This window comes from Lipophrys pholis (genome assembly GCF_963383615.2).
Source record: "Lipophrys pholis genome assembly, chromosome: 1".
In the NCBI taxonomy this organism is placed as follows: domain Eukaryota; kingdom Metazoa; phylum Chordata; class Actinopteri; order Blenniiformes; family Blenniidae; genus Lipophrys; species Lipophrys pholis.
Genome location: NC_137635.1, coordinates 55,491,468 through 55,504,192, shown reverse-complemented (window position 1 = coordinate 55,504,192; position 12,725 = coordinate 55,491,468). Strand labels below are relative to the sequence as shown.

At 53.9% G+C, this 12,725-nt stretch overlaps 3 protein-coding genes across 3 annotated transcripts; 1 reads left to right on the top strand and 2 right to left on the bottom strand.

The window, feature by feature from the left end:
- Positions 1–919: 919 nt before the first annotated feature.
- Positions 920–5,868, bottom strand: snap47 (synaptosome associated protein 47). Its single transcript, XM_080462163.1, has 5 exons — positions 5,834–5,868; positions 4,464–4,979; positions 3,112–3,626; positions 1,523–1,641; positions 920–1,408 (listed from the first exon to the last, which is right to left on the bottom strand). Exons 2-5 carry the CDS (start codon positions 4,964–4,966, stop codon positions 1,262–1,264), a joined length of 1,284 nt encoding a protein of 427 aa, XP_080318289.1. The 5' UTR covers positions 4,967–4,979; positions 5,834–5,868; the 3' UTR covers positions 920–1,261.
- jmjd4 (jumonji domain containing 4) lies at positions 5,466–9,899 on the top strand. The gene is made up of 6 exons (XM_080462152.1): positions 5,466–6,392; positions 7,330–7,495; positions 8,614–8,739; positions 8,890–9,157; positions 9,315–9,461; positions 9,545–9,899. The coding sequence occupies exons 1-6, from the start codon at positions 6,140–6,142 to the stop codon at positions 9,872–9,874; spliced, it is 1,290 nt and encodes a 429-aa protein (XP_080318278.1). The 5' UTR covers positions 5,466–6,139; the 3' UTR covers positions 9,875–9,899.
- On the bottom strand, positions 9,896–12,325 carry iba57 (iron-sulfur cluster assembly factor IBA57). The gene is made up of 3 exons (XM_080462175.1): positions 11,802–12,325; positions 10,567–10,919; positions 9,896–10,435 (listed from the first exon to the last, which is right to left on the bottom strand). Exons 1-3 carry the CDS (start codon positions 12,116–12,118, stop codon positions 10,047–10,049), a joined length of 1,059 nt encoding a protein of 352 aa, XP_080318301.1. The 5' UTR covers positions 12,119–12,325; the 3' UTR covers positions 9,896–10,046.
- Positions 12,326–12,725: the final 400 nt, after the last annotated feature.

Genomic DNA, 12,725 nt, shown 5'->3' with positions numbered 1-12,725 from the left:
AAGTTGCACAGATTTTAATTTCCGTTGAAACGAAAACAGAGTGAAGACGATAACATGCAGTCCCACGTCCAAACACTAAAATCCTTTCAACTCATGCAGAAATACTAACACACACTGCAACAAAGAATGAAGGGGCGGAGCCACCGACAGGGGCGGGGCCACCGACAGGGGCGGGGCCACCGACAGGGGCGGGGCCAACGACAGGGGCGGGGCCACCGACAGGGAAAAACTTCTCACAGCGACAGCAGAGCGTCCGACCCGTTAAATCCATCAGAGCCTCGTGTTTAACCTTCACTGACGTGTTGACGTGGTTCTATCGGGTTTTCACGACACGGTCGAGTCCGGGGAGTCGTTTCCACGACAACGGTTCAAGTGAAAACATTGTGTTTGTGTTTTTGTTTCAGAAAAGTTTCACGTTTACATGGCAGCATTTTGAGGACGGTGTCAGTTTCCATGGAAACAACAGAACCTCTAAAATCAATGTAGTTTCCATGTTGGTCCACTAGTAGGTGCTGTTGTTAGTTTTAGTAATGAAAGCACACACACACGCATACACGCACGCACGCACGCACACACACACACACACACACACACACACACACACACACACACACACACACACACACACACACACACACACACACACACACACACACACACACACACACACACACACACACACACACACACACACAGCAGGGAACAATGAGCTCTAAACATTAACAGTGGGAGTTGTGGGTTCAAATCCCGCCCGGGGCCTTTCTGTGTGGAGTTTGCATGTTCTCCCTGTGTGCGTGGGTTTCCCCCAGGTTCTCCGGTTTCCTCCCACATTCCCAAAAACATGCAGTGGGGCTCCCTTAGAGGCCCCCCAGCCCCCCCCAGCCCCCCCTGGGCCCCCCAGCCCCCCCTGAGCGCTGCTCTGTGGTTGCTCGATGGCTCATTCAGGATGGAATTTCCCCTCTGGGATTAATACAGTGCTTTAAAAAAAACAAAAAACCACCAAGTTGGATTGTTATTATGGTGACTGTCAAAATAAAAGTAGCAAGGGAACAATGTTGTGATTGGCTCTACTGAGTGAAAGTCAGCTGATGTGTGACGGAAGATTTTTCTGAGTTCAGATCCAGAGATTCTGTCCAACCAGCGGAGAGCAAACAGAATCTGTCGGCGCCGAGCGGTGAGGAGACTTCCCTCCGCCACGAGTCACTGACGCCGTGTGACGATGGAGGCCACAGCGAGGCCACTAGGGGGCGGAGTCACGGCGCTACAGCAGCCGCCGCATGCGATTCGTTTGTTTCTCGATGTTTAACGATCGTCGATCGACCGACTCAGTCAGAACGTCCAACACCTCCTCCTGTCGCTCCAACTCTGACTCCGCCTCCAGCGCCAGACTCTTCAGCTGCAGCAGCATCTGCAACACACACACACACACACACACACACACACACACACACACACACACACGTCATGTGACCCAGCGCTCTGGTCCGGTCATGTGACCCAGCTCTCTGGTCATGTGACTCACCTGCCGGAGCTCCTGGGCCTCGGCCTGGCTCACGGCGGGCTGCAGGACCTGGAGCTGGTCCAGGTCTCCAGCTGGTACCTGCAGCGGTTCTTGGCAGTCCAGAGGAAGCAGCGCCTCCGCTGAGGAGAGTGAGGAGAGCGTGAGGCTTACTGCCACCTGGTGGCCACATTAGACAGCACAGACACAATGACTGGTGGTGTTCCTGTTTTAAAAAAAATTGTTCTAAACAGATTCCCTGGTGGAGTAGTGGACGAGGAAGAGAGAGAGAGGGAGGGAGGGAGGTATAGAGAGAGAGAGGGAGGGGGGTATAGAGAGAGAGAGAGAGGGAGAGAGGTAGAGAGAGAGAGAGAGGGAGGTATACAGAGAGGGAGGGAGGGAGGGAGGTAGAGAGAGAGAGAGGGAGGTATAGAGAGAGGGAGGGAGGGAGGTATAGAGAGAGGGAGGGAGGGAGGTATAGAGAGAGAGGGAGGGAGGGAGGTATAGAGAGAGGGAGGGAGGGAGGCATAGAGAGAGAGGGAGGGAGGGAGGTATAGAGAGAGAGAGAGAGAGGGAGGGAGGTATAGAGAGAGAGAAAGGGAGGGAGGTATAGAGAGAGGGAGAGAGAGAGAGGGAGGTATAGAGAGAGGGAGAGAGAGAGAGGTATAGAGAGAGAGGGAGGGAGGTATAGAGAGAGAGGGAGGGAGAGAGAGAGAGAGAGAGAGAGGTATAGAGAGAGGGAGGGAGGGAGGTATAGAGAGAGGGAGGGAGGGAGGCATAGAGAGAGAGGGAGGGAGGGAGGTAGAGAGAGAGAGAGGGAGGTATAGAGAGAGGGAGGGAGGGAGGTATAGAGAGAGGGAGGGAGGGAGGCATAGAGAGAGAGGGAGGGAGGGAGGTATAGAGAGAGAGAGAGAGAGGGAGGGAGGTATAGAGAGAGAGAAAGGGAGGGAGGTATAGAGAGAGGTATAGAGAGAGAGGGAGGTATAGAGAGAGGGAGAGAGAGAGAGAGGTAGAAGGTAAACTAAACAAACACTGAGGGTTTTGTTTCTGTTGATGAAGTATTTTATGAGTAATTTGTTGATTGTGATTCTGAGGAGGACGATCTGTCATCCAGCAGCTCGGAGTTACGTGATGCACCTGAACGCATCACCCAGGTGGATTTTAACACAGAACAACTGATGTGAAGAGTTTAGTCTGAAGTGTGTTTGATTCCCGCCCCTTCAACCAGTCCACTGTTCCTGTTCAGTCCCGTCAGTCAGACGTCACAAGGCTAAACGTATCGGCAGCATTGAGCTTGTTAACCCGTAAAAATCCATAACTTCACCGCGTCATTGTTTAAACTGCACGGTTCAAGGCGTGAAAAAAGTAGCGGCTTATAGTCCAGAAATGACGGTCTGTATATTTAAATCCTAAGATGGCTGCTGCGCATGAGAGGAAGTTAAACTCAGAAGTGTTTTGAAGACCTTTTCCTGGACGCCAGAGGCGGAAATCACTGAAAGTACTAATTCTATCTGAAAATACAAATACTGATACTATCGACCACAAGTTCTCCGTTATGGTGTCTGCACCAGGTTTGGCTCACAGGAAGCTGGCGGTGTTACCGGCCGTCTTACCGTGGCTGCCGGCGACGCCCTGCGGCTCCGATGGCGAGGACGGCGGCGTGGCTCTGAAAGCGGCGAACTCGGAGCTGAACTCCACCTTCTTCCTGTACTGCATCTCCAGCAGCGGCAGGGCGGCGGGCATCTTGGCGGACAGCAGCCTGCAGCAGACGTCGGGCTGGCCGATGAAGCGCTGGCGGACCGTGATCTCGTAGGGACTGTGGACTCGGATCTCGTCCACGTCGCCGCGCTGGAAGCGAAGCAGCAGCTGGCGGTTGGCGTCTCGTACCTCCAGCGAGGAGAGCAGCAGCAGCAGCTCGCCGGGCCGCGGGTCGCCGGGCCGCGGGTCGCCGCGCGCTCCCCGGGAAACCACGGCTGGGATGCTGGCCAGCACCTTGTTCCTGCCGGACGGCCGAGCGCCCGCCGCCGCCGCCGCCCTGTCGGCGTCCTCGCTCTTCACCTCGGACTGCATCCTCCAGGGCAGCTTCCCAAACGGCCACCAGGGCGGAGACTCCAGCTCGGACAGCAGCCTGCAGGACGCCAGGACACCAACACGGAGCTCAAAACTCTCGAACCGGCTGACCGAGTCACTGCACCTTAATGTCACCGACACCAGCTGACCTCCACCTTAATGTTTGACCTCCACCTTAATGTTTGACCTTTGACCTTAATGTTTGACCTCCACCTTAACGTTTGACCTCCACCTTAATGTTTGACCTCCACCTTAATGTTTGACCTTTGACCTTAACGTTTGACCTCCACCTTAATGTTTGACCTCCACCGTCATTGTTTTCTCTTCAGGACTGTTTAAAACTCAGGATCAGGTGAGTCTGCTCAGTGGAGACGCCTCATCGTCTCACCTGGGGTCGCTGCTACGACGCTGGATTTCCTCTTATCCAGGTAACTTCAGGATTAACTCTAGTTTTCTCTTACCCATGTAATCTATCGGGGGTTTAGCCAATCCCAATCAAGGTAGGCCCTCCCTTTGACTCCTCCCACAATTTGGCAGCTCTGCTCTGGCACATGGCACCACGAGAGGAAGTACCTCCTCCTCTTCCCAAGATGGGCATGTGTGGGCGGAGCCAGTCCAGCTCACACAGACACAGCAGATTCTGAATGTAGCTCCTATGATCCAATATTCAAATGAGGAAAATCAAGGAGGAGCTAGAAACTTAGAATACTGAAGGTTTCTGGACCGACCAGACCAGGAGGAGGAGGAGAACAGGAGGAGGAGGAGCAGGTGAACAGGAGGAGGAGAACAGGAGGAGGAGGAGGAGGAGGAGGAGGAGGAGAACAGGAGGAGGAGGAGGAGGAGGAACAGGAGGAGGAGGTGAACAGGAGGTACAGGTGTCGAGGTTTGCTCTCACCTGCCTGCGACCCCGAGGTTGGACTCCATCTTGTCCAGGTCCTGTACCATGCTGTCGAACTGCTCCCCCTGCTGGCCCAGGACCTGGCCTGTGTCCTCCAGCTGTCTCTGAGCTCCGGCCACCAGGCCGAGCAGCTCCCGACCCCGAGACACCGTCTGGCCGCCGCCGCCGGGCGCCAGCAGCCGCTCCCTCCAGAAGTGCTCCAGCACGTTGAAGACCGCCGCCCTGCTGGGCTTCAGTGAGCCGAACCAGTGCTTCAGGTGTCCCTCCTCCAGCACCGTCAGCGCGCTGAAGATCAGGCTGGACGCCTCCATCTTGATCTCCACGATGCGGGACAGGGGGAGGTTGGCCAGCACCTCCTCCTGCTCCTCCTGCGCCCGCGGCTGGCTAGACACGAAGCGCAGCGCGGTTCTGGTGAGCGACAGCACGCCGCCATCCCACCGCCGCTCGCTGCTCACGTAGTAGGAGGCAGGCCAGCTGTGGATGGAGGCGGGGCGGCTCATCGTGGAGGCTCACCTGGAGGAGGAGGAGCAGCGAGGAGAAAGAGGAGGAGCAGGAGGATCACGGAGGAGGAGCAGGGAGGAGAAAGAGGAGGAGCAGGAGGATCACGGAGGAGGAGCAGGGAGGAGAAAGAGGAGGAAGAGGAGGAGCGGGGGGAAGAGGAGTAGGGGCAGGAGGAGAAAGAGGAGGAGCAGGGAGGAGGAGGAGAAAGGAGGAGCAGGAGGATCACGGAGGAGGAGCAGGGAGGAGAAAGAGGAGGAGCGGGGGGATCATGGAGGAGGAGCAGGAGGAGAAAGAGGAGGAGCAGGAGGATCATGGAGGAGGAGCAGCAGGAGGAGAAAGAGGAGGAGCAGGGAGGAGGAGGAGAAAGGAGGAGCAGGAGGATCACGGAGGAGGAGCAGGGAGGAGAAAGAGGAGGAGCGGGGGGATCATGGAGGAGGAGCAGGAGGAGAAAGAGGAGGAGCAGCAGGAGGAGAAAGAGGAGGAGCGAGGGGAAGAGGAGTAGGGGCAGGAGGAGAAAGAGGAGGAGGAGCAGGGAGGAGAAAGAGGAGGAGTGGGGGGAAGAGGAGAAGCAGAACAGGCTGATGTGTGAGGAAAAGCGGCTCTTCTCTACTCGGTCTTCTTCTCTTATTATTGATTATTGACGATCGATTAAAAGCTTTTCCTGCAGAGCAGCGCTACAGTTTTTACCGTCCGACCGGAAACTGGGCCGTCAAACGGTGAAATGACGAGACGCAGAGAAACAACCGAGTCGATGTGACGCTGAATTTAGACGCTGGATGACTAAACACCAATAAAACTGTTTTCATTCACCGGAAGTAGATTAAAAACATTTTTACAACCAAGAAAAATCCCTTTTTCTACATTACCTGTCCTCGGTGTTTACGACGGACGCGGCGGCGCCTCTCTATTTACTGTCCGACCGGAAACATAGAGCTTAAGCGTGATAGTTCCGGGGGAGACCATCCGGTTCGATTGAACCGGATTCAGAGACCGGGAGGGACCGAGAGGGACCGAGAGGGACCAAGAAGAACAAAGATCGGGATTTCACCTGGAAAGGACGGATAGATGGACACGTGAAGGAAACATTAACGCTCGTCTCCGCCTAGGAGACAAAACAGCCATGTAGACCACCAGGACCCCCCTGTCAGACCACCAGGACCCTCTGTCTCGTGATGGACCTGGAAGCGTACCGGACCTGCAGCAGTCTGGCGAAGACCCCCCCCCGGTCCTACCAGCAGTCCTGCTCCTCCCACTTCGTGGACTACATAGACCGGGACCTGAGCTACTCCCGGTTCTTCAGGAAGTACCTGCTGCCCAACCGGCCCTGCATGTTCTCCAGAACCTTCACCCGGGACTGGACCTGCACCCGGCGCTGGGTCACCGAGGAGGGCCGGCCGGACTTCCAGAACCTGCTCCAGGACTTCGGTCTGAGGGGCGGGGAGTAATAGAGTAATGCAGAGAGTAATGGAGGCAGTAATAGAGAGAGAGTAATAGAGAGTAATGGAGTAATGTAGACCATAATAGAGAGAGAGAGTAATGGAGAGAGTAATGGAGGCAGTAATAGAGAGAGTAATAGAGTAAGTTATATATATAGAGAGAGTAATAGAGAGTAATGGAGTAATGTAGACCATAATAGAGAGAGCAGTAGAGAGAGAGAGAGAGTAATGGAGAGAGTAATAGAGTAATGCAGAGAGTATTGGAGGCAGTAATAGAGAGAGAGAGAGAGAGAGTAATAGAGAAAGTAATAGAGTAATGGAGGCAGTAATAGAGAGAGCGAGAGAAAGAGAGTAATAGAGTAATGGAGAGAGTAATAGAGTAATTTAGACTATAATAGAGTAGTAGAGAGAGAGAGTAATAGAGAGAGTAATGGAGGCAGTAATAGAGAGAGTAATGGAGAGAGAGAGTAATAGAGAGTAATGGAGAGGGAGGAAAAGAGAGAGTATTAGAGAGTAATGGAGAGAGGGAGTAATAGAGAGTAATGGAGAGAGAGAGAGTAATAGAGAGTAATGGAGAGAGGGTAATAGAGGGAGTAAGCGAGAGTAATAGAGTAATAGAGAGTAATGGAGAGAGAGAGTAATAGAGTAATAGAGAGTAATGGAGAGAGAGAGTAATAGAGAGTAATGGAGAGAGGGTAATAGAGGGAGTAAGCGAGAGTAATAGAGAGTAATGGAGAGAGAGAGTAATAGAGTAATAGAGAGTAATGGAGAGAGAGAGTAATAGAGAGTAATGGAGAGAGGGTAATAGAGAGTAATAGAGAGTAATAGAGAGTAATAGAGAGTAATGGAGAGAAGCCCCATTCTTGTTTCAGAGTAAACGTCTCCTCCTTCCTCCTCCAGATGATCAGTTCTCTGCTTGTCGACAGACGAGACGTCGGTTCCTGTAGCGAACTGCAACTCCAAGGAGAACAACTCCAACCCCAAGCAGCTGATGACCTTCAAGGAGTTCGTCCAGTACTGGAAGGACTTCATCCAGAACGGACACTCGTCCCCCCGGGGGTGTCTCTACCTGAAGGACTGGCACATGGCCAGGTAGCTGCTACTACTATTACTGTTCCCTCTGTTATTACTGTTCCCTCTGTGTTATTACTGTTCCCTCTGTGTTATTACTGTTCCCTCTGTTATGACTGTTCCCTCTGTTATGACTGTTCCCTCTGTTATGACTGTTCCCTCTGTTATTACTGTTCCCTCTGTGTTATTACTATTCCCTCTGTTATTACTGTTCCCTCTGTGTTATTACTGTTCAATCTGTGTTATTACTGTTCCCTCTGTTATTACTGTTCCCTCTGTTATTAATGTTCCCTCTGTGTTATTACTGTTCAATCTGTGTTATTACTGTTCCCTCTGTTATTACTGTTCCCTCTGTTATTAATGTTCCCTCTGTGTTATTACTGTTCCCTCTGTGTTATTACTGTTCCCTCTGTTATTACTGTTCCCTCTGTTATTAATGTTCCCTCTGTGTTATTAATGTTCCCTCTGTGTTATTACGGTTCCCTCTGTGTTATTACTGTTCCCTCTGTTATTACCGTTCCCTCTGTTAATGTTCCCTCTGTGTTATTACGGTTCCCTCTGTGTTATTACGGTTCCCTCTGTGTTATTACTGTTCCCTCTGTGTTATTACGGTTCCCTCTGTGTTATTACTGTTCCCTCTGTGTTATTACTGTTCCCTCTGTTATTACTGTTCCCTCTGTGTTATTACGGTTCCCTCTGTGTTATTACTGTTCCCTCTGTGTTATTACTGTTCCCTCTGTTATTACTGTTCCCTCTGTGTTATTACTGTTCCCTCTGTGTTATTACTGTTCCCGTGTTATTACTGTTCCCTCTGTTATTACTGTTCCCTCTGTGTTATTACTGTTCCCTCTGTGTTATTACTGTTCCCTCTGTTATTACCATTCCCTCTGTTATTAATGTTCCCTCTGTGTTATTACGGTTCCCTCTGTGTTATTACGGATCCCTCTGTGTTATTACTGTTCCCTCTGTGTTATTACTGTTCCCTCTGTGTTATTACTGTTCCCTCTGTTATTACCATTCCCTCTGTTATTAATGTTCCCTCTGTGTTATTACGGTTCCCTCTGTGTTATTACGGATCCCTCTGTGTTATTACTGTTCCCTCTGTTATTACTGTTCCCTCTGTGTTATTAATGTTCCAGAGACTTTCCAGAACACGGGGTGTACTCCACACCGCTCTTCTTCTCGTCTGATTGGCTCAATGAGTACTGGGACACTCTGGAAGTGGACGACTATCGTTTTGTCTACATGGGACCCAAAGGCTCCTGGTACGAGCCGCCCTGCTCGCCGTCGGACCGCTCGCCGCCGCCATATTCGCTGCTCCGCCCTTGTCGCCGCCCCGCTACCCCTCCCCCTCCCCCACCCTCCCTGGCCGTTCCTCTGGTCTCCTATCATACGTGGCTCTGTCCCGCCCCCAGGACGCCATTCCATGCCGACGTCTTCAGGTCCTACAGCTGGTCTGCAAACATCTGCGGGAGGAAGAAGTGGCTGCTGTTCCCTCCGGGGCAGGAGGACTTCCTGCGGGACGCTCACGGGAACCTGCCGTACGACGTGACGAGTGGCGAGCTGAAGGACCGCGGCTTGTTCCCGCACGCCGAGGAGGCGTGTCAGCCGCTGGAGATCATCCAGGAAGCAGGAGAAATCATCTTCGTGCCCAGCGGCTGGCACCACCAGGTCTACAACCTGGTGAGCGACTGTTCCATCAGGAAATGTTTATACCACAAACAAACCCTGACCTTTGACCTCTGACCCCCTCACTCAGTTCAAACCAGAAACCGAGAGGAAGCTAAGGTGCTTGACAGATAAAAAGTAATCTGAGTACACGGAGTTTGTTTCCCGACAGGAAGACACGATCTCCATCAACCACAACTGGCTGAACGGCTGCAACCTGGACCTCATGTGGAAGTTCCTGCAGAGCGAACTGCTGAGCGTCCAGAAGGAGATCGACGAGTGGAGGGACACCATGGAGTCCTGGCACCAGCACTGCCAGGTAGGAACAGCCCAGATCAGCTGGGGGTGAAGGAACAGCCACCGTCATTGTACTGGCGTGTGTGTGTGTGTGTGTGCTCTCAGGTCATCATGAAGGCCTGCTCCGGGATCGATTACGCAGAATTCGCCTCCTTCCTGAAGATCATCGCCGACAGCCGCATGGCGTTCCTCAGCGCCTGCTGCTCCGGAGAGCCGGCTGAATACTCGCGGCCGCACTCGGAGGCGCTGGCGGCGCTCGGGCCGTACCACGCCGCCTTCGACCTGCAGAGAGTCGCTGACATCATTGAGCGTCTGCTCTGCAACGAGGACTTCAAGAGGCTGGACCACTCGGCGCTGCAGCCCGACGCCCTGCTGCAGCAGATCCAGGACTGCATCCAGTCCACCAGGGGGCAGCACCTGCTGTTCCAGGACTGAGGGAATAAAGAGGAGACCAGGAGGCTTTTCTCTGCTTTATTCAGTGTGCGCACACACACACACACACACACACACACACACACACACACACACACACACACACACACACACACACACACACACACACACACACACACACACACACACACACACACACACACACACGGTGAGGTCACAGGTCCTGGTCTTTGGGCCACCACGGCGGCACGGTGGCCTGCAGCTGCAGCGCAGAGCCGCCGGTCGTCCTGAGCGTCAGAGTTTCGGTGGCGTGCGCCACGCGGACCAGGCTGAGGCCCAGATTGCCGACACCTGCCCGGTGCTTCCCGGCCGGTTTGCCCGCCTCCGTCTCCAGGGCGGCGCCGTCCAGCGGCTCTGGCGGCGCCGCGGACAGACGTACTGGCATGAGGCGTTTGCGCACGACGCCGGTGTGGTGAGTCCGCGCCGTCAACTCCTGACCGATATAGCAGCCTTTACTGAAGCTGATCCCGCCCAGCGCCACCAGGTTAGACTCCAGAGGCAACGCCACGCCGGGGGGGACGTCCCTCACCCCCTCAGGGAGTCCTGACACAGAGACACAGGGTCACTCACTCTCACCCCCCCCGACACACACACACACACACACACACACACACACACACACACACACACACACACACACACACACACACACAGAGTGTGGGAGCTCTTCTCACCGATCCGGTACCGGTGTCGGTGGTAGTCCTCGGGGTCTCCTCTCCTGGACCCAAGCAGGTCCTGGGGGTCCTGGTCTGCCTGCAGGACTAGCCTCCAGCCCATCAGCGCCGTGCGAGGGTCCGCCTCCCAGACCAGGACCTGGTCCGGGTGGCTCAGCCGGGGCTCCTGGCCCGGCGGGCCTGGCTGGCCCGGCGCCGGCAGCACGGCCCAGACACTGAGCTCCGGGCAGCAGCGGACCGACACCTCCCGGCGGATCCGGTACGTCTTCAGGTGCTTCAGGACCGAGTCCCTCATGGTGGCGTCGCACTCCATCAGCACGCCGTCCAGTCCCGCACAGACCGACGCCCCCAGCCTGGAAACACCCCGGGTAACCCGGACACTCGGCTCAGTCTGGAGCCGACCTGAAGTCACCTGAAGTCACCTGACCTAGGAATGTGGACGGTCTCTCCTGGAGGTACCGTCAGGATTCACTCACTTCGCACCAAGAAGAACCAGAAGAAAGTTCTGCGGACGTCAGCCAGCTACAGAAAAACCTGCAGGCCACGCCCCCTCACAGCAGGGACACTTCTGTGAAGCGACATTTAACTTTTCCGCTGCCGTTTATTTCTCACTTCAAATGTTTTCAGGAACGTTTCTCTGAACTGTTTCAGTAATAAAAGAGAAGGTTTGAGTCCGAGCCGCCATGTTGGCTGCTTTTACCTGCAGGAGCTGAGTGATGCGTTCAGGTGCATCATGTAACTCCGCCCTCCGACATGTTAACGAGCTGCGGGGCTCAAACAGTGACGAGGCTACAGGCTGGACAGGATTACAATATGACGGCATCTGGCGAGATGAACGAGCAGAACGCTGCAGAGCTGAAGCTTCAGCAGTGACGCCGAGACTACAGCCGACGGGCCGAACAGCCGACGGGCCGAACAGCCGACGGGCCGAACAGCCGACGGGCCGAACCGCCGACGGGCCGAACAGCCGGACGGGCCGAACAGTTGTTCTGCAGGACTGCGGAGTGCTGAACTTTTCTCTTGTTCTTCCGGAGGATGAATCGACCTTCAGAGACCAACAGACTGGTGATGTCACTGAGGTCAGAGGTCAGGTGGTTTCCATGGTGATTCACAAGAGAAAACCAGCTTCACCCTACTGACGCCAGGTGACCTCAGGTGACTCGGTTCTGGTTCTTTCGTGGAAAAACACACCCGAGCAGAATAGAATTGGTGAGTTGAGGCTTGGTGCTCCTTACCTGTACAGGATGACGTCATAGAGCGTGCGTCCCTGCACGTTGAGCAGGTGTGCATAGAGAGCCGCCCGCTCTTGCAGCAGCGTCACGTCGTTGGTGACGATCCCCTGCAGGAACGCGCTCGTGTCCGCGCCCTCCAGTCTCAGCAGTGCCCGGTGGCTCAGCTCGTAACACACGGGCTCGTGCCCGCGGCCCGTGACCCCACTGTAGTCCCGCGCCCGCAAGAACGCGGCGCCGCTGGCTATGCGCGCACCCGAGGACACACGGAGCGCGGCGGCGGGCGTGAGCGCGCATCGGGATATGAACCACAGCCCCATCATGCGCGCGCGCGCTGGGAGTCCGAACAGAGTCACACACACTGTAACAAGTTGAAAGTGTGTGTGAGACTCAGGGTTGATAACACACACTCCTCCACTCACCGCTCACCGCGGACACGACGCCATCTTGAAGTCCCACAATGCATTGCTCGACAATACTGCACCACGTGTGTCTGTTTACGGAAGTGCTGAATTAATTATTATTTAAACGTTGCCTTTAATTTATAAAATTGTTTTGTTGTGATTTACGGTGAAAAAGGTGTATTTAGCAGTTATGTGCTGTGATATTAAATTGTTCTGAGTAAAACCTACTGGATTGGTTTTTATTTTGCTTCTACCCTTTCATTTAGAGTGAAAAGTGAATTGTGAACTCTGCTGACGTTGTCGCAGAGGATTATCACAGATTAGGATCGGGTTTGAGTTCGGGCTGGGCGAAAAATGTATTTAATGGATTAATCGAATTTGTAGCGAAAACTATTTTTATTTTGCAAATTGGAGTTTTTTTCTCCCGACTATTCCTTAGTTTCCGTAGGTGCTTCTGCAGTTTTGCTTAAACCTGAGTTAAAGCTTGAATTTGTTGAATGACGGATCCTCATTTTCTTGTTATTTA